A 27,798-nucleotide genomic window follows, 5' to 3' on the forward strand; every position below is an offset into this window, starting at 1 on the left:
AGTACCTGATCGGTAACTGGGCTGAGAATATAGTCCAGTTACCGAATGTTGCTCGCTAACGCAGCTGAATGAAAATTGTCAAGGGAACCACTAATGCATTTTATTTTTGTAATACAATAAAAAAAATCCGAAAGTTGTGTCCATAGCTAAGTTTTCAAGTTTCCTTTAAATGTAACTTGAACTTTCACAAAAACTTCAAAAACTTGTTTTATTTATTGCATTTGATTTTGGCATCCGTTGACCCCTTGATAAATTTGGTTTGTTTTTGTTTTTTGACGTTTGTCTGCTTTTTGAGTGGCCCACAGCCCAGATATCGAGCGCCCAGTTAAAAAGCAGCCAAGTTAAACAATGCCCAGCTGCGAACAAGAACTGTGTTTAAACAAAATCGCACGTCTGCAAACTTTCTATAAAATGAAACTATAGATGCATTAATGTATCTTGAAACGGGGCACTTTTTCGATGTCAAAGGATTTTCTCTTTCGGAACGATCCGTCGAAGAGTCTGAAGTCTGAACTTAAAGTGTTGATCAACTGATTTCAACTTTCCGTTGGTTGAAACGTGTAAAATGTAAACCGCAGCACGGATGATGATAAAATCATGTCTCGATATTTTGGTAGGGAAACCTTTCTCGAAAATCCCCCTTCATTTTCCAATAAAACTTGGGTCAAATCTTGAACTCTTCCCCTTGCTGCAAATGCTGAACGCTTGGGGATCACCGCTGGACGAAATTTCCCGTACAAAATGAATGGCATTTTCGTGTGAAGAATGCCATCCTTCTTCGCAACGGGACCGTCGTACCTGCGAAGGCCCTGAATCTCCCTTCGACCAATCGGAACAATATCGTCCGATATGGCACACTATTGTCATTTTTATCGTTTTATTGCCCTCCTTCACTGGTGCTGCTGCTGCTGGTGTCGACGACCATCGGGGAATTATCTCCCCTGACAGCAGTTTATTCCGTACTAGCTGCTCAAAATCTTCTCCAAGTACGCGTCATAAACGTGCGTTGGGTGGCAACGGCAATGGCAGCAGTAGAGAAAAGTGCATTGACAGGACATGACCAGCTTTAGAAATTTTGGGCACTTCTTCTCGATTGCTGGCACGGTAGCAGGTCCCTCCTACGACAGACAAACACATATTTGTGGGGAAAATTGAAAATTTTATGCTAATTTGTGGGTTTCTTTGCTGTCGTTCAAGCAAGATTTTATATGATGTCTGTACATGGACAACTCTCGTATAGACTTGCATTGAAACCACCAGAACAGCAAGCGAAAATTTCGAAATTCGGACTCTTTGCAGTATCACAGCTCCCAGTAAACCGAACAAAACGTGATGTGAATCCTTTTGATCTGCATTTCATACCGTAAAAGTGGTTGGTCCAATTGATTTCGTTCATGTTCTTTCATCCTGTTTTTTGCCTACCCTCACACACACACATCACACTTGAAAAGCTCAACCGACGAACTCATCCATTCTTCTTGCGCTCTATCTTCACCAGGAACAACTATTCACGGATGTCGAGCACGTTACCAGAATGGTGAACGATTATAACGATATGGTGCTCCGGCTGGCCGCTCCAGAGGTAAGGTCATCTCGTCCAAACCAAAACCCACCACCCACCTCCCACTGTGGAGAAAAACCGAAGAATTTAATTAAACTTTTCGTTTTCCCAACATTTGCACAATGCTCGCTTGGTGTTTGCTTTTCCACTCTCCATGGCTGATGCCACTGCATGTAGTCGGACGACGAGCTTTGATTTGTTCCACCCGGGTCCTGGTAGTTTTTTCGCAGTGAGTCTGACACATGAAAAATCTGTCACCCCCAACCTATTGCGACACAAAGCTAGTGCCATCCGTTTCCATTCGAGCGACTTTACCTTGATTTTTGTTTGGATAGGTCATGTCCGGGAAACCAGGTGATGGGTTGGGAGGCCAAATAGGGGTAGCTTGAACATTGTTGAGTTAGCTTACAAAAGGTTGCTGCGAACTGATTTCCGAAGGTTTCATAGGAACTTTGGATAATAGAATTCTCACTCTTGCCAACTCAGTATACCTAGCTGAATACTTAAACCCCTGAGATTTCAATTGAATTCCAATTTCTCAATTGAAATGTATCATGCTATCATAGAATAATTTTTAAATTTTGAAAAATTCTGTAAATCATACACAAATATGGTCGAAACCGATAGTGATGAAAAAACCATAACATTCTATTTATAACACATCAATAGTTAAAATCTAGAGTTTAATTTCAAATGGTCCTATATATAATGGGAATCACATAGCTTATATAACCTTTTCAAAAACACTAGAAATATACTTATTTCTATAATGAACTCCAACAAACTCAGTCTCGACCCTTGCGGAATTTGTAACCCGCCTTGCTAAACAGTTGATGGTTGCTCGCCTTATGAGTAATCGTTGTGAAGAGCGTAAAAGTTGCAAAAAGCTGCTCTTATACTGCCCCTGATCGCATAAATGTCCCATATGCATTTTCATCACTTTTGAGTTAATGATGCTGTTTAGTTCAAAATAATCTGAGAGCCTACAACATCCAGTACTTTGTTCTAGAAATCAGGAGGAAATAACACGTAGCCTTGTGTGTAGGACAAACTTCAAATGCGTTTTTCTCAGCTTGCTGTTTTTTGCATATGGGACATTTATGAGAACATGTGCAGTATTGATTTGGAAAAACGATAATCAGTTGACAGACACGACTTTATGGCAAGATTGGTTTCAAAAGAAACTACTGACTTAGATTTAGTTTAAACTACTTGCAGCCATCTCAAGCAGATTCCGCAATGAAACCGGCTTTATAAATAATCAACCCAACCACTGCTGGAAGGCCTCATTCCGGAAACTCATTTTCCATTTTATTGACAGTAACTGACTATGACCTCTCGCTGCAAAACTGGGACCGGCTGCTAGGTTCACATTTCCCACCGAAAGCCCGGCAGACAGTTCGCACTCTGGTATTAATTTATCCATAGAACTTGGGGGTCCAAGCCGCTATAAATATTCATGGAAAATGATAAGTAACTTCTAGAGGACGCGCTGAAGAGACGACGGATGTCTTGGGCGTTTCTCGAAATGAGCCCGGATAGTCGTGATTATCATATTCCGTCGCTGAAGCTGGAAGCATCTGTTGGCATAGTGCAACCGAGATTGATAGTTGGTTCCCCTAGCAGAAAACTGTCCTTGTTAGCTGACTATCAATCTCTGTCGAGTTGAAAACCACACGGCTTCTTCCGATAAATCTAGGGGGGAAAATCACCGCAATAAAAAGCCCAAATCCTGCCGAAGAAATCTTATCCTAAAATCCACAATCCGCATAATCTCAGCTTAAACGCTACATAAATTCGGTTTCTACTTCAGATCCATTTCCTGCGGGGTCACCTGTACGAAGTCGAAACAATTATTCAAGCCGGCTTAGGCAGATTCACCTGGCAGTCGTTTAACATCCAGTCGTACTGCGAGCGGTGCCAACAGGTAAGCCACGCGTGCGATATAAATGATGACAGTTTGGCGGAGCAATAACTTGTACACGGATTTCTTCCTCGCAGTTTATGAAGAGCCTCTCGTCGATGGTGTGCCAGATTGGCCACATCAGCAACGATATCAAATCGCGCATCGAACGGTTGGAGTCATTTGCCATGTTTGAATTTGACGCGAGCTCCAGTGCAGCTAAGGAGAAACGCTCAACGGCTGGGGAAATTGTGCTGAAGACTCCGTCCCACTCCCGGGATCATCACCACGGTCACGGCCATCATCATCAGGAAGGGTCTGCAAAGGTTGCGGAAGCTGAAGAGGATGGCCAGCAGCAGCAGATCGTCAAAAAGCCCAAGCGGGTTACCATCCGTGAGGGTGTACCAGATGATGGAGTACGACCTTGTCGGGATTTTTTCAAAGCACTGGAACAGGAACGCAACGCCAAAACTACCCGACTGATTAAGCTGTACGACTCAATTGGACCAATACTGGTCAAATTGGAAAGTCTGGTGCTGGGAACGTTCACCGGAGAGTGCCCCGAGATGAAGTTCTACTACAACCACTGGGAAAAGCATGTCTTTTCCTGCTTTACTCGGTTCGCCACCCGAAACTTGGAACGGTTTGCCCACGACCTGCTGCAGGAGCGACCCCTGTTCGAGGTGGACGCCACGCTGGCTGTTCCGGAGATTCTAATGAAGCCGAGTGCGGCCGAGGTGTACGGTATTGCGATCAACTCGGTGACAGATTTTCTGCAGCGGTAAGTAATTCCCAACGATGGTTTTAAGCTATAACTACTCTAAAATAATTTCACTTACTCACAACCAAATCACCACAAAACAATCCAAAGTGTATCGCATTACTTGCACTGCACAACTGACAAAATCGCATTAAGGTGGTCCTCCTCAATCCAAACTACACTCAATTCAATTAAAACTTTGCCCCGATGACTCGTCGTGTCTTCTGCATTCTGTTTTGCCAGGTTGAAAAACTTCCGCCGCTGGATGGCCGAGACGTGCCTGCCGTGTCCGGACACCAAGTGCGGCGAGGACGAAACATTTACATTTACCTTTTTCGAAGACGTCGTTCAGGTATGACCCCCTCCTCGTTACTTCTCCTGCTGCTAACAACGATAAATGCAAAACTATCTCGCAACAACAAAGTATCTTTGTAACTCTCTTGGGTTCACGTGGAGAGCGGTAGGGTGGTGAGGTTCAACATTTTTGCACACCAAGGCTTACATTCAGCACACATGCGATAGTGTAACAAAAACATACAAACTAAAAAATAGTTACGAGGCTGCACAGCACATCTCCACAAAACGAGAGATCCGTACATCATAAACGACGGGGACGTTCCACGCTGGAAAAGTTTTAGCAAACCATCACTCTTCCCGCTGGCTTTGGCACCCAAACTACACAACATGCAACATGACCATCAGGGTTGTTGAGACAGTTGACTCCGAAAACGGCTTCTCAAAATATGTTGACTACGACACCAGCTCTTTAGAATACCCGATTACATCGACACCGATTTCGAATCCAACAACTACTCCAAAAAAAAGTTGTTTAAAGTGAGCAAACTCCGACTCCAACTTCTGAAGATTTGTTGACTCCAACTCCGACAACGACACCAAACCCCACAGTCCTGACATAACCATCTGCCCTGTCAGAATACTGGATGGCACCCGAGTGGGTAGATATATCATAAGGATCTTAAACTGTGTGAACTAAACATTATTTTGTAAGGCCTGAACAAAATTTCGATTGTCGTGAAACTAACTCTCAAGCAGTAATTTTGCGCTCCAATCGGAGTTAATTCTGGCTTTGCTTCCTAGTAAAATAGATTTTGACATCTTCACCAACTTATTCCCTGTCGGCAAAGCGCACCCATCCCATCCCGATGAGAGACGAACGACGAAGTTATAACTCAATAGTTGAACACCACTCTACTGGCTGGTACTACTACGCAACTACCCACTGCAGGGCTGCAGGGCAGACCGACCGACAACCACCCATCGCCACCCCTCCCCTTTCGAAAACGTGCACTTTTGTGCACAATTTATCGATATTTTATTTGACTTTGATAAATTTGTTTACCCGTGTGCCCGGTTTGCCTTCGTTTTCTCTTCTTTTTCCCACTTACAGATTCCGAAAGTTTGCGAACTTGTTATAAACTTGCAACAAACTATCCAGAATTTAGTGGCCGATGTTCTGGTGTATTTAAAATGGTAATATTTCACTTCGTTTGCTCGGTTCATGGGGGATGATTTTTCCGGGAGTAGAGCACTACTGGCCGTCGTCAGGTTCGTGCGGTTTTTGGGGAAAAACTTTTGATCCAGGGAGGTGCACCTTATTTTTACTGTTTTTTTTTTTCATTGTTATGAACGATTTAAAATTAGCTAAACGTCGCATATTGATATTCACAAGAATTGCTCACATTTTGCTATTTTTCGACTTTTTTGAACGCCCATGTCTAGCGGTAAGATATCTTTTTACCAAGAAATCACATTTTACGTCTGTCTCTACAATCCGGCTTGGTAACCAAAAACTTCCAGAAACCTAACGACGGCCCGCGCATGATGAAGTGGTTCAATCCCGGTAAATTTATGCGCCATCACAAAACTCTCGGAGCCTGAATTATAGCGCTATCCGATTCGATATAATTATTTTTCTTCCGATAGCTGGCAAAAGTACAAGAGCCTCTGGATGTACGAGAAGATGAGCGTATGCGAGCGCTTCCTAGCTCAGAACCTACCGCTGGCTCAGCTCGACGAGAAGTTCATCTTCTACACGCAGATCGTGAACGACCTGGAGCGACATCGACCGTACCACGACATCAAATCGATCCGGATCAACCTGCAGCCGGTGATACGGGCCATCGTAGACCATGCCGTCGAGTGGCGAAACACCCTCGGACACATTCTGGGCGATCGAACACGCCGCCAGATGATCGAGCTTAACGACCACATGCAGGTAGGTTCGACATGAAGGTCGACATTAGGTACTACGCCGACTCAATTTGGAGGTTAGAAAATGGTGCACGAATCCATAAACCACGTGGACACCTTAGGGGGAAAGGAAGGGGAGGGGGTTGTTTGGTGATTGTCCACGCTCCATACAAAAAAGATTTTATTTGTATGGAAATTGTCCACGAGGGGGGGGGGAGAGGGGGCTGAAATTTCAAAAAAAGTGTCCACGTGGTTTGTGGATGGTCCCTAGATAGAGTTTTTACTTCGCTATCAATCGGATCTTCTAGTTAGAATCTTTGACAGCAACGGCCATAATGGCTTCACGTCTAACATCGAACAGCATCGTATCTTCATTTAATTTAAATCCCCTCAGTGACGACCCAATTTTCTGAAGGTGGTAAAAATTGCATTTTCCGATACTTCACCTTCCGCTTTGCACACGTCCAAAATAGATTGAATGCCCGTGGCAACCTAACTTGTGACCAGCATCGGAACATTAGAGGGGAAAAAAACTCCACCTGACTTGTTAAACCTGGCCGGGACCGGCCTGGAAGAGGCAGCATTCTCCACGGAATTCCCGGTCTCGAGATTCTCCAGTCTATTGAAGACTTCATCAATATAGTTAAGACGTTCGTTTGGTTGCCGCCGGGGGAGAGTCTGAAATTTGCACCACCAGCTCAGGGCTGTGCACAGCACAGGACTAGTTGCGTCCGGACACCGCACAGGGCCTCCGGAGTATTTGTCTTCCGGTTTGTTCTCGGACTTTCTGGTTTGTCGGAAGCGAGCTAGGGTGGCTCGAAAAAATGCATGACGGAAAATAAATAAATTTTTGAGTAATGTAAGTTTTCTTTCAGAGGTCATTAAGCTATTCTATGGCAACTCATCTTAATATCCAACAAGGAACCACCCTAGCTTTGTAGAGAAAGCCATGAAGCTTCACAGTTGAGCCAAATGATATGCCCTGATGCGTTGTCATACTATCTCCTACCGAACCTGGCGGTCCAGTCAGGTCCTCGGTCCAGTCGGAATATCCGGGCGAAGAAATTAGAATTTCATCCAAGCCCCAAAGGCGCTTCTAGACTAGCAGGAAGAAGGCACAGCTCGAGGAAAATGTTCGGTTCGTGGCGTACCTGAAATTCTATAATAGGTTTGGCCCAAATTCCCACCTCAATTCCTCCGGCATCGTATTGATGCTTGCGTGATTGTCGTGATGTTTGCTTTAAAATTTAATTTGTTCAACTAGGAAGCACTGGGAAAAGTCATTTAGACATTATCGTGTTTTCCCATCGTAGAAATCGCGTTTCAATGTTTGACAAATATGTGTGCAGTATGGAATGCAAATATTGAAATTTGAGTCCTGGTAATGAATTCCACTCAATTTCGAGTATTGTGATTAAAATTCCCTAGGAAAAAAATGCCAGTTTCAAATGATAATGAATAAATTCAATTTCAACACGGAATTTAGGAATTTAAACGATTGAAGTGACTGGACTTTAATACAAAGTCTAAATCTCTCCTAGTTATTACAATAAATTAGGTTTATGAACTCTCTCGATTGCCGGACAATCTCATTCATTCACATATAGGCTTCAGCTACTGCTCGCACTACCGGCGCATAAATCTTGCATCCGATATCCTGTCCGGATCAAATCCTCATCTTTAAGCTTTATTGGGTCACTTGTGGCATGTCGTTAGCTTTAATTTGATTACACTGCATCCATCAGGGGCCCGGTTCTGACCCGCATTTCACGCACATACACACCCTGCCACTAATTAGCCCACGTGGCAAAGGCGCGGTCAGCCCCATCCCCATCCCGGTACACGCCTTGTTTGTCCTGGCCATGTGTCATCCCTGGAACGTTGATTAAAAATTCAGGCAGATAAATTTCTATTCCGAACCGGTCGGTAGGCTCTCTGAACCGGGGGATCTCGAGGTTGGCATATTTTGTGAAATATTCAAGCATCTCCGGGTTGACCCTTCGGGCTGGACTGGGGGTTGAGGCACACTTGTCCAGGTGCAAATAAAATCCGTGACGGAAGCACCTTTCCCTCCCTGGCAAAGTGACCCGCTCGTATAAATGTCACGATGATGAGATCCTGAGGGAAAGCTTTTCCTGCTTCGTCTGTTTAAGGACTGAGGGGGAAAAAACGCTGAGCAAACGTTATGTTTATGAGAAGTCTGCATTTTATTATTTTTTTTTCTGGCCGGACGTTAGTTCACTTGGCCTGGGTATGGTAGGTAGCACCCACAAACTGGTGCCCAGGTAGCGCTAAACGAACGTCCAGATTCATATATTATTCATAGTTTGTGTAGTTTGGTTTGCTTTTCGCGAGAACAGGTCCCAACAACACACTGACCATGGTCTCAACGGTCATCACGATGATGGGTTAAGTAAGTTTATGTTGGAAACATTTCCACCGGAAGTTGACTCGGCACTCTGCAGGGGACTAAAATTTGCTTATGTACCTTAAGGGAAGATTTATATTCCCTTATGTGCTGACAGGGAGATTCCTGTCCTCGACTGGCAGTTGACAAAACTCGATTAACCCTTGTCTAACTTTTTCAAATTTCGTTTCTCCCCAGAACCTCCGGACTGAGCTGGACCGGAACGTGAAGGAGTTGGCCCACTTCAAGAGCGTCATGCAGACCATCAACACAATCCAGACGACGACGCTAACCGTGGAGTTGCGCATTCACGAGATGCAGGAGATCTACAGCATCATGCAGGAGCATCGGATAAAGGTAATAAAGCAATCAATGCTTGTAACTTGTGCAGTGACAGTTGGTCAGACCAACCACGCTGTGTTCAACGCTTGGATGATTCACTGAACTTTTTGATTTTGAATGTACTTATTAAAATCAAAGCGGAAAATAACGAGTCCTTCATCGATTCTTCGAATTGACCCACTTTCCGTTCAACCCCGATTCAACAAGAAAACTTATTCCAAAAGACAAACTACAATAAACATCCCCGAAAAAATCAAAGATTTTCCACTCCACTGATTGCTTCATTACAGTTGTCACGGCGCGCACCAATTTCTTGGATCACGTCGATTCCCCGATCTCGGGACGCGCTTTTTTCCAGCGCAAACTTTTCCGTTTCCAGGGCGAAAGTAAAAGCCATACTCGTCGGTCGTCGTCATCCTCATCATCGATAAAGTTGATGAAAACTTTATCGCATTCATTTGCATATTGATGAGCGAAGAAGCGAACGGCTAGGACGACGAGCGGCGATGATTGAAGCGACGGCTACTGGAAAACAACAACTTCAACAGATAAAAGAGAAGTTAAACTTTTTTTTCCAATTCTTGATGCCGAGTTTCTCCAACACAATGGCAACCTTCAAGGGAAATATGTCTTATTTTATAATTTTAATGATTATTCCTTTTTTTTTTTTTTTTTTTGCTTTAATAAATCCTTTAAACACTCGCTTGGAAAGTGAAGAAAGTCGCAAACAATGTTTTACATAATATTCAAAGTTATTTCTGTACTGGAATGGCATCGATTTATTTCTCACAAACCATTATTCGAACTTCCGAAGAAAAAGCCGGTCCTGAACGAAATTCTTGATTCATCCAAACTTTGATTGAGCACGATTCGGGAAATTGATTCTTTTGTTTTAACTGCCTTTTTGTCTCGACGAGAAAGCGCCCAGCGTCTCCACTTTGAGTTTTCTTGTAAAGAAGAGTCAGGACGATTTTCTCCCAAGTTTGAGCATAGTAACAGAGCAAATAATGGTTTTCCACTTGCCGCACGCTCGTCACCATAAACATAGAAATCCAATTCCGAGCTTTCCTTTGCCGAAGCCACCCAACAACCAGCAGGGTGTTTGTTCTTAACCGATCAATTTCCTCTCGAAATGCTCTGTTTGCCGTTGGAAAATTGTCATCTGCGACGACACAGATGAAATTCGATCAATATCTGAGAAAGTTCGCCACCGCCGGTTTCGTTCGCTTTGATGCAAAGCCAAAGTCGCAAACTTGAAATTTGTCCACACCCACCGTTTTGGCAGTTCAATATTTTACCCATTCGCAACGCTCAATTTCCTTTTCTAGCATTCTTGGTGAAAACGCTTTGCTGATGTTTTCTTACGATGCGAGCTTTTCCTAGGGAATTGGATACCTTTCGCAACTGCCACTTGATGGTGATTCAATTCCCACAAATTTGAAGTTACATTTTCCAGCAAATTTTCAGGTTCTAAGTGTAGCCTGAGGTTAAAAAGCGAGCTTGAAGCAATTCTTAAGTATGTGAAATTTGATATGCAAAAGATTTGAATTATGTATTTATTGATAGTTTGAAAAAAAAAGCATGTTTTGGTCCTTTTTTGTTGGGAAAACATTAAAAATTCACCTAAAAGCAGGAGTTCGGGTGTAAAATTACTTAACAAGTAATTTTGTATTTGTGGGGTGCAATCCTATCTTATTTTATTCCAACCATTTTTTTTCTTCTTCACCGTCCCACCCCCGCAGCTCCCTTTCGGCGACATGCTGATGGCGTACCAGCTGGAGAAGCGCTGGCGCAAACTCTTCAATTCGGCGCTGTACCGGGCAAACATGCTGCAATCAACGAAGACAAAGTTTGCCGAGATGACACAGAACGAGATCAGTATCTTTTGCTTTGAAGTAAGTGAGCGAGCGAGCGTGGTGGAATTTACTTGCACACACACATACACACACACACACTCTAAATGATGACAGTGTGCACAAACACACACACATGAGGAAATCTTGGCGGAAATGCCTTCTTCAAAGGGCGGAATTGCTGGCAAACTTGATGCAAAATCACCGTTTCGCCTGAAGCTAGGCAGTGAAGGGTGCCGTCGACTGGAGTGACGTTTGAACGCGTCGCCATAATGGTGGACCGGACGCCATTATGGCACCCAGTGACGGTGCACATTGCACAAGGGTCTATCGTGTGATGCTTCTGTTGGCGTTTTCCCCTCGAGATTCCCTCTAAAGCAGAACCCATTCCTGGAAGAACGTAAGACGATGACATCGTAAATTGAGCGTTTAATGTGGTGGTCGCTTTGATTCGATGTGGTCGTCTCGTTTGAACTATTTACGCCATAAACAGTTTCTTGCGAATTGTATCAGTGTGTGTGTGTGTGTGTGTGTGTGTGTATGTTGCACACTTTGCGGATTGTAAATAAACATCAATCCTTCTGCTCTTGCTCGATGTGTGTCTTGTGCAGCTCAACAAATTTGTCCAGCGGTACAAAAGCGAGGGTCCCGGGACGGTTGGGCTCGATTTGGACCGCGGGGCTGAACTGATGGAACTTTATGGCAAGGAGTTTGAGACGATGGAGAAGCAGCGTATCGAACTAGGTATGTAGATCTGCTCGATCGAGAGTTATTGTTTAGATCTTGGAAATAAGAAGTTATCGAAACATTTCATACACTGTAGACATACAACATTTTATGATTTTTGCTGCAAAATTTGGAAGAGTGGTCTTGAAATTTGAAGAAAAAAAAACAAATTTAGACATTCAGACGTTCCAGGCTTTCAGCTCAGGGTTCTTGAACCGCGAAAAATCTGTACCGTTGGTCGAAACTGACCGTTTACAATTGGCCCCTGCTTCACAGTATTGGAGGAAGCAAAATATTATAAATCGAGAACACCCATGGTAGATTTATACGTAGAAAGTTGTGTTTTACCTTCCTGATTAAGAATATGTTCGATTCAAAATATTCTATTGGTGAAAATTGCGTTTTTCAGAAAAATGAGTTTTCCCATTTAAAGTACAATGGGAGGAGGCGCATGGTGCCACAAGAAAATTCTAATAATTTGTTAATAAGCCTTATTATATGTCGTCTTTCAAAATGTTTTACGTCTTTTGACCTTTGATTAGCATAAACTTTAAAAAAAAGTATTTTTCAATATTATTTTTACATTTTTACTTAGTACCAGAAGTTTCTATTAGTATGAAAAACTAATTTTTCTGAAAAATGCAATTTTCACCGATAGAATATTTTAAGTCGGACATATACTTAATCAGGAAGGTGAAACACAACTTTCTACGAGTGAAGCTCCCATGGATGTTCTCAATTTGTTATATTTTGCTTCCGCCATACCGTGTAGTTCGATTCGCCGTGGTGGTGGTAAAACACGCATCATGTTTTCGAAAGTTTCACAGAATTTCAAAAAAAAAATTTCAATGCTCGGAGGGCCTCGTGGCGCGGTGGCTAGCGGCTTCGGCTGCCGATCCCTAAGTTGCTATGGGACTCGGGTTCGATTCCTGGCCTTCTATCGGATGGGGAAGTAAAACGTCGGTCCATTTGCGCAAAAGAGGTTTTGGGTGACTCACCACACATAACCTTCGGACGCCTAGAAATGAGCAGAAACTTGCAACAGAGACCACAAAAGAATCGGGGTTCGTTAAAGTGCATTACTTTTGCTATCAATGCTTGTTTACTTTTATGTTGAAGATTAGCCCTTAAAAACATGAAAAAATAAACCAATAGTGAGAATGAAATTCACACTATGATTGTTGGATTTTTCTTAGACAGTTTTTTTCATATGGATAGAGCAATTCTTTACGAAATCGGCCGATTTCGACCATTTTTTTTTTATTTGACTCAAACTTTGTTGGGACCTTCCCTGTCACCAAAGAAGCCATTTTGTGTCATTGGTTCACCCATAGAAAAATCTCCATACAATTTTGGCAGCTGTTCATACAAAAATGATACGTAAATATTCGAAAATCCCTAACATTTCAAGGAATTTTTAGTTTTATTTGGTGTGTTCGGCAAAGTTATAGGTATTGATGTGGACTATTCAGAAAAAATAGGGACTCAGAAAAAAATTGTCATTTTTTAATTTAATTATTTACACAAAAATTCAATTTCCCAAAATCCGTATTTTTGAAAAGCTCGAAAAAAAAATATTTCAGGAATGGACAATCATGAACACTATTGTAAAAAGTAAAACAAAAACTGGAATTTATCGGACAAAGTTTACCTTTGAATGGCTTAAACTACCTATCATATTGAACTTAGTCAGTGTAGTCCAGGCATTCATTACAGTTGAAGTCATGACCAAGCTTGAATAACTACGTGCAACAAAATGGGGCATGGTTTTCTGATTTAGGATTTCAGTTCGTTCAAAAATAGCTGAACTTTTTGAAAATCACTAATGCGCCATGGGTTTCATATTTACATAGGACCGTTTTAAAAGTAAGCGAGAATTTAAAACGAGTAGTCATACACTGGGTGATGAATAGAGAGAATGCGTAACGTGATTTTCGAATGATCCAACTTTGTTTACATCTACAAAGTAGGAGGCTGTTCAAGCACGAGCATGACTTTTTTCTTACTGGTAAAAGAGCTGTTTTGTAATCAGTAGTATGTGTTTTATTTAATCTAGATTTTGACATTTTTTTGCTAGAGAATTGTATGTGTTTTCAAGTTTCGATCGGTTAGAAGAGGTTTTTCTTTTTTACGTGTGACGAAAACTGCGGCGAGAGTGTCATTATGCGATGTCGCAGATAAATTCCTTGACTGATTTTGGAATTTCTTCAACTCTTCCCTGTCCAGCGATAAACATCGCTAATTCTAGTGAAGCTGATCCAACAAACAGAAGATTTTCACTGAACCAGTAGGTTTTCAAACGGAAACTACCGAAACAACCGCATCGACTCCATAAATAACTTCCATTCATAATTATAAAAAATGAAAATCTCGCCTTCAACTTTCTTAAGATTTATTGGCTTCGACTGGTTCCAAAAGCCACACATTTTTTACTCTCGCAGAAAAAAACATTTTTTTATGATCGATAACAATACTCTCTACTTTTGGCGAACAGTAAATTGGTTCCACTTTGACAGTTCAAAATTGAGGCCGTTTTGCGAACCACTATTCAGCACCCAGGTCATACAGCAATTCCCCACCAAAATAACTCGATTCAAAAAAAAAAGTTGTCCGATTGGGCTCACCTCGTGTTAGGGTGGTCCAAAAAATTGCCATTTTCGCCGATTTTCGCAAAAACCACATTTAAAAAACTCTGCACCATTTCAACCGGTTTTAGCTGTATTGGACTCGAACAAAAGGTAATTAGATAGGCTTTAAAGGAAAAATAATTATATGTTTCAAATATCTAGCCTAAAATTTGAAAAGGTCGAATAAAATCCTAAAATGCTGTTTTGAAGGTCTCGGGATCAAAGAGTCTATGTCTGAACATATTTTTATCAGATTCCTCGGAAAATTTAACTTTTATCAAAAAATGAAGAAATTATGTTTGTAATATTTCGGGTAACGATTTTTTGAATATAATAATCGTGTTTTTCGACGCGCCGCGCGCGAAAACGGAATAAATTACGAAAAAGGGAAAAAATACATATTTTACTAAAACTGTGATAACTTTAAAATTTAAGCAATGACCTATACTATACATGTTTGGGTACGCAATGGCAATTTTTTGGACCACCCTAACACGGCGTAGGTCACCCTAACGGACACACAAAAAAATACGGGTCTTATTATTTTGGCCAAGGAACCCTCAACAAAAAATTGAGTCCGATCGTACAACTTTTTTCGAATCTGTTTTCGTGGGGATTTGCTGCATAAAAGTACAACAAAAAACTCAAAGCACAAAAAACTCCAAACATCAACTTTGAGCACTTTCAAAACAATTAGCTTTCCGTATTGCAAGCCAACAACAAAAAAAAAGATGAAATACCCACTAAATGCATCAATTTCCTTTTGGCACTCATTTTCCTCCCTTTTCCCCTTCACCAACAGAAAACGCGGAAAAACTCTTCGACATCCCATTAACGGATTACAATGAGTTTTTGCAGTGCAAACACGAGTACGAAGAAATGCAAGTGGTGAGTACGGTTGAAGCTTTCCAGTTTTCGGAAAAGTTTTTTTTCGCTTCTTTTGTTGCGGATTGTGTTGCTCTGCAATCAGGAAAAAAAAACTTTGTCCGTATTATTAAATGGTGAGGCTGTGCTGTTAGCCAAAAAAAAACGCGCGGTCCGTAATGGTTCCCTCGCCATCCGTCTCGTGAGTATGATGAATTTGTACTCTGGCGAACGAGGAGCTCTTTCCGGTGTGTGTGGTCCTTGGACCAACATCACACGAATCGTCGTCCGTGGCATGCTCTCTTGGCGCAAAACAAGGCAGAAGCGATGATTTGAACTAGGTGTGACATGTGGCCGCTTTCACTTGCGGCGAAAAGTGCTCGATCAAATGATGTTTGTGACGGGAGAGGATGCCCGCGACGAAATGACTGTACAAACTGAAGAGGTGAGAATGCAACAAAGTTATAAAGCCTTTTTCGCCGACAACGCCAAATGAAGGGCAAAAAACGGCAACGAGCAGCGACGATGTAGAGTCCACGTGACTTGCTCTGCTTCTAACGTGGTCACTTCAGGGGACCGTGCTTGGTCCGGACAATTAGCAAGCTCGCGTGTTCTATTGTGATCCAAGAGAAATGGTGAACATTCTACAGCATTTGACACTCCAATTCTTGCAGGTTTACAGAATGTACCTCCAGCAAAAGGTCGCCCGCGCCAAGTGGGGACAAACGTTGTGGGCTAACCTGAATCCGCAGGCCCTCCTGGACGGTATTGATGTCTTCATGAAGGAATACCGCAAGCTACCTCGCCCGGTAAGATCTGCATACCCCTGCCTGGGAGATACCTCGACGATTAACCCTTTCACCATCGGTAGATCCGCCAAACCCCCGTGGGCCAAGCGCTGGACACCAAAATGAAGCAGTTCAAGTCTTCGATCCCGCTGATGCTGAGCCTGAAGGACGAAGCCCTGCGGGAACGCCACTGGCAGCTGCTAATGGACAAAACCGGTCAGCACTTTGATATGGCGCCCGACCTGTTCACGCTGGACAACATGTTCGCGATGGAGTTGCACAAATATCAGGTGGGGGTGCTTTAGGGGACGTTACAACCGACAAGTGACACGGGGTTTAATGTGTGATTAATGATGAAGTGTTTGGCGAGGTCCTTGGCCATAGACAAACTGACGTGTAATGCTCTCAGAGTCAAATGCTAGGGGTGTTAAATGCGTTTTCCCGTTCTAAAGCCTCACTAAAAAAACACGTCTGTTATCGTTTACCGCACTCATATTTCATTCCTCTACGGCGCTCTAAGCAAATGTCATAATCGTGTTCGTTAAATTTTATGGCGGTTATTATTTCAGCGTGAATCTATTAAATGGATTAAATGTGTCCCGTATTTTAATGGCTGTACTCATCTCAGCTCGAATATCTCGGCACTTTTAAAAGGTTAGAATCGATTTTGTTCCCAAAACACTTCTTCATTTTTTACCGCTGCCTTTCAATATTCGTCTTCGGAATCGATTTTCGGGAGCCAAAACGGTTAATAACTATGGGTCGCATAAAACCGTGGCCGTGATTTATTCAGTTTTCATGTCTTCTCTCCTTTTGCCTCCCTCCGACTTTTTATGGCTTTGGCCGCGAACTCTTGCAGGACATTGCCGAAGAAATCATAAATAACGCCATCAAGGAGCTGTCAATCGAACGGGGCGTCCAGGAAGTGGCGGATATCTGGGCCCAAATGGCGTTCAACATTATCCCGTACGAGGGACGCGGCACCGGGGCGGAAGATGCCGAAGGGAGTGGACGGTAAGTCGAGAATGGTTTGGCATATTTGTTGTTTGATTGGCTGTTTGAATTTTTATTGAAAATCATTTGCGTAGATGGTGGGGAAATCGATTCAACGTAATGTAATTTTTGCACCTTCTGATTCGGTTGAAGGCCAAGTGTTGTAAGATAAAAAGCTCTTCCATTATGAATCACTTCCTTTGCAAATATTGCGGATTTCTGAGATGTTGTAATAATATTTCACGTTTTAAGATGCTCTCATAAAAACTGTTAAGCCCAAACTGCAGCAAAAAAAGTTATCTCTCTGACTATTGACAAGATTCCGAGGACTTACTTTTTGAAAATAATTCATCGGCTTTCGGTACATTGATCGAATTTAAAGCACCATGCTTCTCCATAGAAACATGTTCCCAGTACATTTACTTGGAGACGCATGGTGCTTTCAGTTCGATCAATGTATCGAAAGCCAATGAATTATAGAGTAAATTTCCATCCAGTAATTACCGTATTTACTACCCCTTATCTCGAAACGGAACGGAAAATGTTTTTTTATCTTGTTTACCTAAACTGAGCGGTTAGAAAAACGATTTGGTTCGACACCCAACAATACAAATAAAAATTCCACATGATTCGATTACTTCAGATAAGGCTTCTGATAATCGGAACTGTTTTTAATTTGATTTTTGTTTTTTTTTGCAACTTAACCCTTAAATCTTTGATTGTTTATAAAATGTTGAATGTCAATCAATCTCATCTCGCGCAAACGGCCCACGGACAAACAAACCATTCTTTCAACAACAAATTGAAACACCAATTTGCAAAAGAGATGCACCATGCATTGTTATTTTATTGCAAAAGTCCTCCCAAATTAAATAATATTGTCGAAACAGAAATCTCAATACATTCGGTGTGTACATTTTCCACATTTCGTCACAGATTATGAGACATGATTTTATCGATTTTTGGACGCAAAAGACGTGTAATCATTTTAAATGCTCATTAAGCGCTGCTAGCGCCTCCCTTAGGCAAATATCAAAACTAAACTGATAGGTTAAACTTTTTGTCCGCTTGTCGATTTGGTCAACGAAGCGCCGCTACCGCCAGCGCGTCGAGTAATTAATTTTCGAGAGGGAGAATAAATAAAATCCAAATTGATTATTTCGAACAAAATTGATTACGAAAACATTAATTTATTGCATCGCGCGAGCAACAATGCACCACCGGCGGCGGCGGCCCACCGACAACCGTTGAATAAATTATCTCCTGACGTTGATGGTGGTGGGAAGAGCATCTTGTTCCAGTGCAGTGTTGCCAACCAGGAGGGAGTTGGGGGAGCGGGGAGGGGTGTTGTACAATCAAAGGATGGTCCAACTTTAATTTCATTTGAAGTGCTTTTTTTATTTTGCTCTCGCAGGCGTCAAACCCTTATGAGGACACAAATAGTCAGCTAAAGAAGCACTGTCAACAAATTGATAATTTATTTTAAAAAAAAACTGCCAGGTTAGGTTTGCGGGCAGGAAGAGATGATCATTGCGGGTTGCAATATATTTTTATTAAATGAAACCCTTCTTTTTTGTTTGTACTGTCAACGGCGGACGTACTGCAATTTGCAGCCAGTGTTGCCAACACATGCCGTCACGTGCAGCTTTTCATTGATATTTATACCACTTTCCACTTTGCAGGTTCGTCCAGGGCGCCGTGGACGAGATCATGTTGACGCTGGAGGAGAACTCGATGAATCTGCAATCGATGGCGGCATCACAGTAATTACAATTGATTGCCCTGTGACATCCGCGGCACGAGTCGTCTCGACCGGTGGACAAACGAGAGCTACCGTCGAATCCGCACCCGCTTCGGCCACCGGAAAGACCGAGGATACGTGCTGTTTAATATTGAAATTTTCAATTTGCGTTTGCCATCAAATATTCAGCTACCGTCGTCAACGACGACGACGTTGGCTTTCCGAGGTTTCGCTCGTTTGTCCACGTTGCCGGATCGGCGTATCGATAACTCACACAAGCAACGACAAAAAACCCCTCCACAGAACAAACCAAACCGAACTCCATCAATTTGATTCGCTGCCAATCCCATATCGCCGCGAACAACTCAATCGAATTTAATTTATCATCAAACCGGCGAGCTGGTAACTGATTCCCATACGAGAGAGAGTAACTAAAATCAAGTACAGCGGGGACACAAAAAAATACGAACTCGTTCCCAAATCGACCACTAACCGAGTAACGTGCCATCAATCACCTAACCTCAATCCCTTCACCCGCGCACTTCTTCACGACCCGGACCAGACCGGACTGGACCACTCGACCATTTCTCAACCTTATTGCCAACAAGGCGAGGCAAGGCAAGGGCCTGTCCACTAACGTACTCTACACGTTTCGTTTCTGCTCCTTCCTAGATTTATTGGTCCCTTTCTGCCGACGGTCCAGCGGTGGGAGAAGCACTTGACACTGATCTCCGAAATCATCGACGAGTGGCTGGCCGTCCAGCGGAAGTGGCTCTACCTGGAGGGAATATTTATCGGTGGCGATATAAGTGCCCAATTACCGGAAGAGGCGGAAAAATTTAACAAGATCGACCAGGAGTTTCAAGAGGTAAATACCGGGACAAGAGCGTTCTTTCTTTCTTTTGACTTTTTGTGAGTATTGGTTGTCTGTATCGTCTGCTGCTGTGGGGGTGGACCCTTTTTGCAGATTATGGCCGCCAGTGCCGCAAATCCGCTTGCGGTGGACGTCTGTCTGGTGCCCGGACGGCTCGAGGACTTTCTACGGCTGGGGGCGGACCTGGACGGGTGTCAAAAGTCGCTGAACGACTACCTCGAGCACAAGCGGATGCTGTTCCCCAGGTGAGAGATTGTGTGGATTAATCGTAGTTGAGTGATGATTTAAGTCATGTTTGTATTACAAATAGCCCATCGAATGCTTTTCGATTAACATGCATTGAAGAATAAAAATCAACAATTTGTATATTAATGAAACATGTTTGATTTTGTCAAACTCATTTTGACCTAAACCTAAACCTAAAAAAAGTGGGAGATTTACAAATTTACAGATTGATGAATTTAAAAAAAATTACAAAACAACAAATTTAGAATTAACAAATGCAGTAAGTCACTAATTAGAAAAATTTAAGTTTTTACCATGTTGGGCCTATTTCATCAAAATTCAAGTTACTCAATCCCCAAAATAGCTGATAAATACCAGCAGGCTGTTGTGCGTAAGCTGATAAGCCCTCGAAACTGGTTTAATTAACAAACGTTAACGAATCCCAGGGCGCTCAGGCTCCGGGAATTGGATAATGTTTACTCACTTACACGCTGGTTCACTAGAAAGTGTATACCATACCGTACGAGTAACTAATATCAGCTGCTAATCTGCAGCGCTCGTTTGCCAATGTTCGGCCTCGGGGCCATCACTCAACATCGTACACAGCTAACAATTTACTGTGACATGCACTGAGAGTACACATCGCACACGTACAAACTCTAATTAATTTCTGATAACTCACTTAGGTTCTACTTCATCTCGACGGAAGAGCTATTATCCATCCTTGGCAGCAGCGAACACACCAGCGTACAGGAGCACATCATTAAGGTACGATATCTGCGTAACTTTTAATCCCGAAACACTGTCTGTTTCATCTAAAAATGTAAGTTTAATCAATGTAACTTTGGAGGCTGTCTCTTTGTACTTAAGAGGCAGTATTTGTAGATTCTGTTCGGTTTGTTCTAGAGGTCATACCAAGGTGCATAACTCCAACACCTCAAACTAACGTGAAATTTCCCGAAGATTCCGAATATGTCAAAATTGAGACCAAAAAGTCTTGTTGACTTACAGGGCAAAAGTTACCGTTTTAAAATGTTTATTATTTTATTGTTAGTTTTATTAAAGACACTTTACCATTGCAATGGCATTCGTGTCGTATTTTCTGAATTTACAGAATTCTAATTCGGTTTCTAAATCTGTTCTTTAAGCTTTGTAAGAGTAAGACATTTTATAACATTTTTTTCATTCTCGTTGAAGTTTGCTAAAATTGTCTCTAATGTCCCTCTAATACCACATGTGATCCTTTCGTTGCTGAAGGCGCGGCAATCCAAGGTTTTAAAATGTTTGTTATAGTTAGAAAAATCGTAAAACTATGAGAAAAACTGCGATTTGCCAAAAGTTATTACCGTAGGCTTATACTGCCGTTCTACGCATAGTTGTCCCATGTTCAAAAAAGTGCAACTGAGAAAAACGCAGTTGAAATTTTTCATTTCGTGAGTTCGCCCCAGTTAGTAGTTTATCACTCTTATTTATGATCCTCTTGTGATACAATACGAAAACACGACATACCTAATGCTTCGTTAAACTAATGATTCCGTGAATGAAAATACTTGATGGGACAATTATACGTAGAAGTGTAACGATGGGACAAACAGACTTGGTGTTGTTTTCAATGAGTTTCCGAACAAAGTACAAGATTTTATGTGTTTTTCTTAAAATACACGACAAACTAAACATAAAAATGTCAAAAAGTCAAAATCGTCTAAAAATGACATGGGACAATTATGCGTATAACGGCAGTATAGTCCATAAGTGCAACTGAGAAAAACGCAGTTGAAATTTTTCATCCCGTGAGTTCGCCCCAGTTAGTAGTTTATCACTCTTATTTATGATCCTCTTGCTATACAATACGAAAACACGACATACCTAATGCTTCGTTAAACTAATGATTCCGTGAATGAAAATACTTGATGGGACAATTATACGTAGAAGTGTAACGATGGGACAAACAGACTTGGTGTTGTTTTTAATGAGTTTCCGAACAAAGTACAAGATTTTATGTGTTTTTCTTAAAATACGCGACAAACTAAATAAAAAGTGTCAAAAAGTCTAAATCATCTAAAAATGACATGGGACAATTATGCGTATAACGGCAGTATAGTCCATGAAATTCCCTAACTTTTGACTTATAGGAGTATGGGTGTTGGAGGCTGTTGCAAAAAGTTATTAAGGTTTAAAAAAAATCAATTTTTAGCAGTAATTTGCAAAAGCTATGGAGCAATTCCAGCTCAAATCAGGAATTTTTCTGGTACTTTTGTACCCGACCCTCTCCGATTTCAATGAAACTTTGTAGACATGTTATCCTAGGCCTATATAAGCCATTTTTGTGTATATGGAGCCAATAGTACTCGAAAACAACATTTGAGAAGGGCGTAAGGTATTTAAATATTTTTGTATTTTGTAATTTAAAAATTACTGTATCTCGAAGCCATTGCATCGTATCAAAAAGTGGTCAAAGACAAACTTGTAGGAAATTGGACGGGCTTTCTGAAAAAAAATACACTGAAACAAAAATACACGCCACATCTATGAGATTTTTTGATTTTTAAGTCTAAAACTTAAATTTAAAGGTGATGTCACGATTTTTTTTCGTTCAAAATTTTTGAGGGAATAGCCTAAAATGTTACCAAAAGACTGACGAAAAATGCAGGATGGTATGTCTCTCCTAAAAAAATACAAAAATCATTTACTAAAACAGTTTTTTTGAAAAGTGGTCTAAACGTCAAAATTTTTAAAAAACGGTAATGGCAATCGATTCTCCAGACAATTTTACATAAAAGTCTCCATATTGACCATTGTCCTATGTCCAATCCTTGGGAAGATACACTGCCCATGTTCGCATAAATGTCCCATATGCAAAAACAGCAAGCTGAGAAAAACGCATTTGAAGTTTGTCCCATACATAAGGCTACGTGTCAAGTTTTCGCGAAAAAACTGGATTTCCAACTATTTTCTAGAACAAAGTACTGGATGTTATAGGCTCTTTCGAAAGAGCACACAATTTTGAACCAAACTGCATCAATAACTCGAAATCGATGAAAATGCATATGGGACATTTATGCGATCAGGGGCAGTACACTGCCCATGATCGCATAAATGTCCCATATGCATTTTCATCGTTTTTGAGTTATTGATGCAGTTTGATTCAAAATCGTATGTTCTTTCAGAAAAGCCTATAACATCCAGTACTTTGTTCTAGAAATCAGGAGAAAATCCAGTTTTTTCGTGAAAACTTAACACGTAACCTTATGTGTGGGACAAACTTCAAATGCGTTTTTCTCAGCTTGCTGTTTTTGCATATGGGACATTTATGCGAACATGGGCAGTACAGCGGTTTTAAAAATAAAAATGTTGAAAAAACGAGTTTTTTGGTGGTTTTTGGCAATTTCTATATGACAGACTTGGTTTTTTAGTCTCGTAAATATTTTTACCGGAAAGCTCGTCCAATTTCCCATAAGTTTGTCTTTGACAGCATTTCAATTGGATGTAAGGGCTTACAGATATAAGCTTAACTACATTGCTAATAACTGAAAATAGAATATTTTTTTCAGTGTGGTAGAAACCTGGATAGTAAATTTGCTTACGTAAATATAAAAACGAGCGAATTAAAAAGCTGTCAAAGACAAACTTATGGGAAATTGGACGAGCTTTCCGGTAAAAATATTTACGAGACTGAAAAACCAAGTCTGTCATATAGAAATTGCCAAAAACCACCAAAAAACTCGTTTTTTCAACATTTTTATTTTTAAAACCGCTGTATCTTCCCAAGGATTGGACATAGGACAATGGTCAATATGGAGACTTTTATGTAAAATTGTCTGGAGAATCGATTGCCACTACCGGTTTTTAAAAATTTTGACGTTTAGACCACTTTTCAAAAAAACTGTTTTAGTAAATGATTTTTGTATTTTTTTAGGAGAGACATACCATCCTGCATTTTTCGTCAGTCTTTTGGTAACATTTTAGGCTATTCCCTCAAAAATTTTGAACGAAAAAAAATCGTGACATCACCTTTAAATTTAAGTTTTAGACTTAAAAATCAAAAAATCTCATAGATGTGGCGTGTATTTTTGTTTCAGTGTATTTTTTTCAGAAAGCCCGTCCAATTTCCTACAAGTTTGTCTTTGACCACTTTTTGATACGATGCAACGGCTTCGAGATACAGTAATTTTTAAATTACAAAATACAAAAATATCTAAATACCTTACGCCCTTCTCAAATGTTGTTTTCGAGTACTGTTGGCTCCATATACACAAAAATGGCTTATATAGGCCTAGGATAACATGTCTGAAAAGTTTCATTGAAATCGGAGAGGGTCGGGTACAAAAGTACCAGAAAAATTCCTGATTTGAGCTGGAATTGCTCTATGACAAAAAGTCAATCAAATCCTGGATGTACATAGCACATTTTTAAGTGCTTCAAAATACCTTTCGAATGCATCTAAGAGAGTTGGAATTGATTAAGTTTTACGGAAAAGCGAGCAATTTTAAGATTTTTTATGTTTTTTGGACCCCAAACTTCAATGCCCGTTTCACCCCACTTCCCTTTGTCGTAGAGGGCTCAAGCCAAATAAGTTCATCTCATGTATAGACAAACAAACGCTGAAAGTTTCATCCAAATTGGAGCACTTCGATACGTCCTACTTTTGCGCAGGAAATTCATTCCACGGATTTAACACATATAATCACCGAAATTTAGGCACTGACAGAAAAGTAATTGATATCCTCACATCGTGACAAAATCATCCTCCATCCCCCAAAAACACACAAGCTCCTAATGAAATTTACACACTTTACGAGACCCATCTTGTTGTGTCATCTTCTTCTTGATATTGTTTCACAACTTTCTTACACGCACGCACACCACGCTGCGCCAGATGTCACTCACACCCTCTCATCACCCGACCCAAGCGAAGTCATGTTTTTTTATTGACTTGCAAGATATTGTTCTCTTTGGCAGCGGCGACGGTCGACTGTCTGTTCTATATTTGTATTTGTCCTCTTCTTGAATATCTATTCCCTGCTCTCTTCCCGTTTTCCAGATGTTCGATAACATAAAATCTTTACGATTCGCTAAAGATCGTTCCGATACGCCGATTGTCACCGCGATGATATCGGCCGAGGGTGAAGTTATGGAATTCCAGCAGCATGGTAAGTTTTTTTATAGATCTTGTGCTTTTGTTCTGCTAAGGATATCTTTATGCGTAGGAAGTGTGGTAGAGTTACTGAGTTGGAAAACTCTGCAAAATCATTCATAACAAAACAACGATCTACACCCAACCGATAGATATCTGACATGCAATTGTTTGACAGCTGTTCACAGGTTCATATAACGTCATGATTCGAATTCCCGGACGCTTCGAAACCCGGACACTTCAACTTGTTTTATCAATTATTTGGATATAAGTTCGCATTATGAATGTCAAAACTGTGTTATTTGATGAATTCTAACATCAACTTTCATTTAAAGTTTGTTTGAACGCTGTAGTTAATGCCAAAACAATTAAATAAAATAAAATTATAAGTTTACCAAAAATGCGAAACATTTCAACGGAAATATTTCATAAGCGTCCGAAGCACCGGGAAGGCAAAGCAGAAATTTATGTTTTTGATTTCCTTAAATTCTAGCAAATTTTTATAAAAACTATCGATTGTTTTGATGTTAACAGCTTATTTGAGACCTAAAGAATGCCATTCACTAACATTTCAGTCAAAATTTGTGCGATTCATAAGCAAAATCGAGTGTCCGGAATTCGAAGCAAAAGTGTCCGGATTTCGAATCAGCTTTTGACAGTGTCCGGGATTCGAAGCACAACAAGTCATTTTAATTTTCAAATTGTGATGAAAAATTGTTAGAAAAGACATATTTTACATGCATTCTCTTAAAACTGACTGTTTATACTAAATCCTGATGATATTTCTACATTTCCAACTTATTACATGATTTTTTGCCAGCTATAACAAAAATAATATGGTACTAAGTGTCCGGATTTCGAATCATGACGTTATGGGGTAAGACAGTGAGCAATAGAGTAAATCACTTTCCTTCAGATTCCCAAAGCACCCGTTTACTCTTGCTCCAGAGCAAATGGGAGTTAGGGAATATAAACGGGAAGAGAGAGAGTTGCTCTCTTGCTCACTGTCTTTCAGCGAGCCTTGTTTCGAATTGACAACATCAAAACAGATTAAATTACTAAGTTACCTCATTCGATCTCAAACCAATATCAGAAGACGTCGTTTTGGGTGTAGTGAAAGATATAATTTGCTTGGCGGTTTAAAATGCATTTTATTATGAAATGTGGCCTCAAAATTTATCGTAAATATATCGTAACATGTATGGTAGAACCATACAAATAAACTATAGACCTATCACATGGCGAACAGTTATCGTTCTGATAATGATCAATCAATTGTTTAATTATTTGGACTTATAAAAATTATCACGAAAATAATTTAGCTTTACATACAAACTATATGGCAAACAGGTATATCGATCCTTGAATTGTTGAACAATGGTTTGAATTGCTGGGACTTAGAAAAATTTTCGCTGAATTCAGGTATATCGTTCCATGAATTGTTGAACAATGGTATGAATTGTTGGGACTTAAGAAAATTTTCGCTGGATGAGTTCAGGTATATCGTTCCATGAATTGTTGAACAATGGTATGAATTGTTGGGACTTAAGAAAATTTTCACTGGATGAGTTCAGGTATATCGTTCCATGAATTGTTGAAATATTATTTGAATTATTCGGACTTAAGATTTTTTTTGTTGTAGTTCATTTGGCTCAATCATACAATACCTGTTTCAAATAATCATAACCATTTGGCGAACAGTTATATCGTTCCATGAATTGTTGTACAATTGTTTGGATTATTGGGACTTAAGAGTTTTTCGCTGAACTTCAAGGTGGAAGTACTACGTCGTCTATGGTACCCTTATGTTTTAACAATAGCTGTTCCGAAGAATCTCAACCATAAGGCGAAAAGTTATATTTTTCCATGAATTGTTGAACTATTGTTTGAATCATTGGGACTTAAGCAAATTTTCGTTAAAATTTATTTTTGGCTCAATCATACAAAAACTGTTTGAAATAATACCAAACATCTGAAGGAATAATTATATCTTACCATTAATTGTTGTGCAATTGTTTGAATTATTAGGACTTATGAAATTTTCCGCTTAGGTTTCTTTGACTCAATCATACCGAGTATCATAACTTTTATCATACCAGCTACAGTACTATTATGTTCTAACAATAGCTGTTTCGAACCATCCTAATCGTATGACGAATAGATACCGTTCATTGAATTGTAGGAAAAAAAATCAACTATTCGAATATGTTAAGAAAAGTGTAACCATTCGGGAAATAGTACCATTTTAATTTTGTTCTATGGTCGTGACATTATATCAACAATATCACAAATGGTAACCATACCAGAAATAATTTTCTTATGATTTCGACAGTTTCACCTTTGGTATTTGATTATGCGGGTACCGCTTACTCATCAATTACTAAACTTCTGCCTAATTCCGGTCACCCTGAGTTTGCTCTGAATCGGAAAACGCAGCGGACAAGGATCCCACAACTGAGGTCATGCCACCAACACAGGCCACCGGCGGCTGCTCGCAACCAAAATCTCATAAAACAAAACATCGTCGCGAAATGGCCACGACCACTCCTCATTTCCTCAACATCCTTGGGACCATCAGAGACAGACACACGCGTGAACCAAAAGTTCACATCTTTTTTTTTACGACGTCACGTTCCGACAACTCCCGCCTCCACTCCCTCGCACCGGAATTCCGAACAACAATGTTCGGAAATAGAGTGAAAACAGGCTGAATACCCTCAACTTTATGTTTCAATTGCTTCGATAACGATCGTTCAAGCGGACGCCGAATGTCAAGAGTTTTGGCCGGT

General features: G+C 40.7%; 1 protein-coding gene across 4 annotated transcripts in view; it reads left to right on the forward strand.

The window, feature by feature from the left end:
- Positions 1-27,798, forward strand: part of LOC120426151 (dynein axonemal heavy chain 10) — a 105,944-nt gene that overhangs the window by 33,154 nt on the left and 44,992 nt on the right. For all 4 annotated transcript variants that reach the window (XM_052706310.1, XM_052706311.1, XM_052706312.1 and 1 more), the window contains 18 exons: positions 1,499-1,582; positions 3,375-3,488; positions 3,563-4,245; positions 4,468-4,576; positions 5,633-5,715; positions 6,169-6,460; positions 9,041-9,199; positions 10,927-11,079; positions 11,649-11,781; positions 15,193-15,278; positions 15,929-16,063; positions 16,126-16,332; positions 16,902-17,056; positions 18,718-18,798; positions 19,449-19,644; positions 19,744-19,895; positions 20,562-20,643; positions 24,917-25,025. In XM_052706310.1, the coding sequence (XP_052562270.1) occupies positions 1,499-1,582; positions 3,375-3,488; positions 3,563-4,245; positions 4,468-4,576; positions 5,633-5,715; positions 6,169-6,460; positions 9,041-9,199; positions 10,927-11,079; positions 11,649-11,781; positions 15,193-15,278; positions 15,929-16,063; positions 16,126-16,332; positions 16,902-17,056; positions 18,718-18,798; positions 19,449-19,644; positions 19,744-19,895; positions 20,562-20,643; positions 24,917-25,025 (3,013 nt within the window). The remainder of the gene's footprint in view (positions 1-1,498; positions 1,583-3,374; positions 3,489-3,562; positions 4,246-4,467; positions 4,577-5,632; positions 5,716-6,168; positions 6,461-9,040; positions 9,200-10,926; positions 11,080-11,648; positions 11,782-15,192; positions 15,279-15,928; positions 16,064-16,125; positions 16,333-16,901; positions 17,057-18,717; positions 18,799-19,448; positions 19,645-19,743; positions 19,896-20,561; positions 20,644-24,916; positions 25,026-27,798) is intronic.

This window comes from Culex pipiens, chromosome 1 (genome assembly GCF_016801865.2).
Source record: "Culex pipiens pallens isolate TS chromosome 1, TS_CPP_V2, whole genome shotgun sequence".
In the NCBI taxonomy this organism is placed as follows: Eukaryota; Metazoa; Arthropoda; class Insecta; order Diptera; family Culicidae; genus Culex; species Culex pipiens.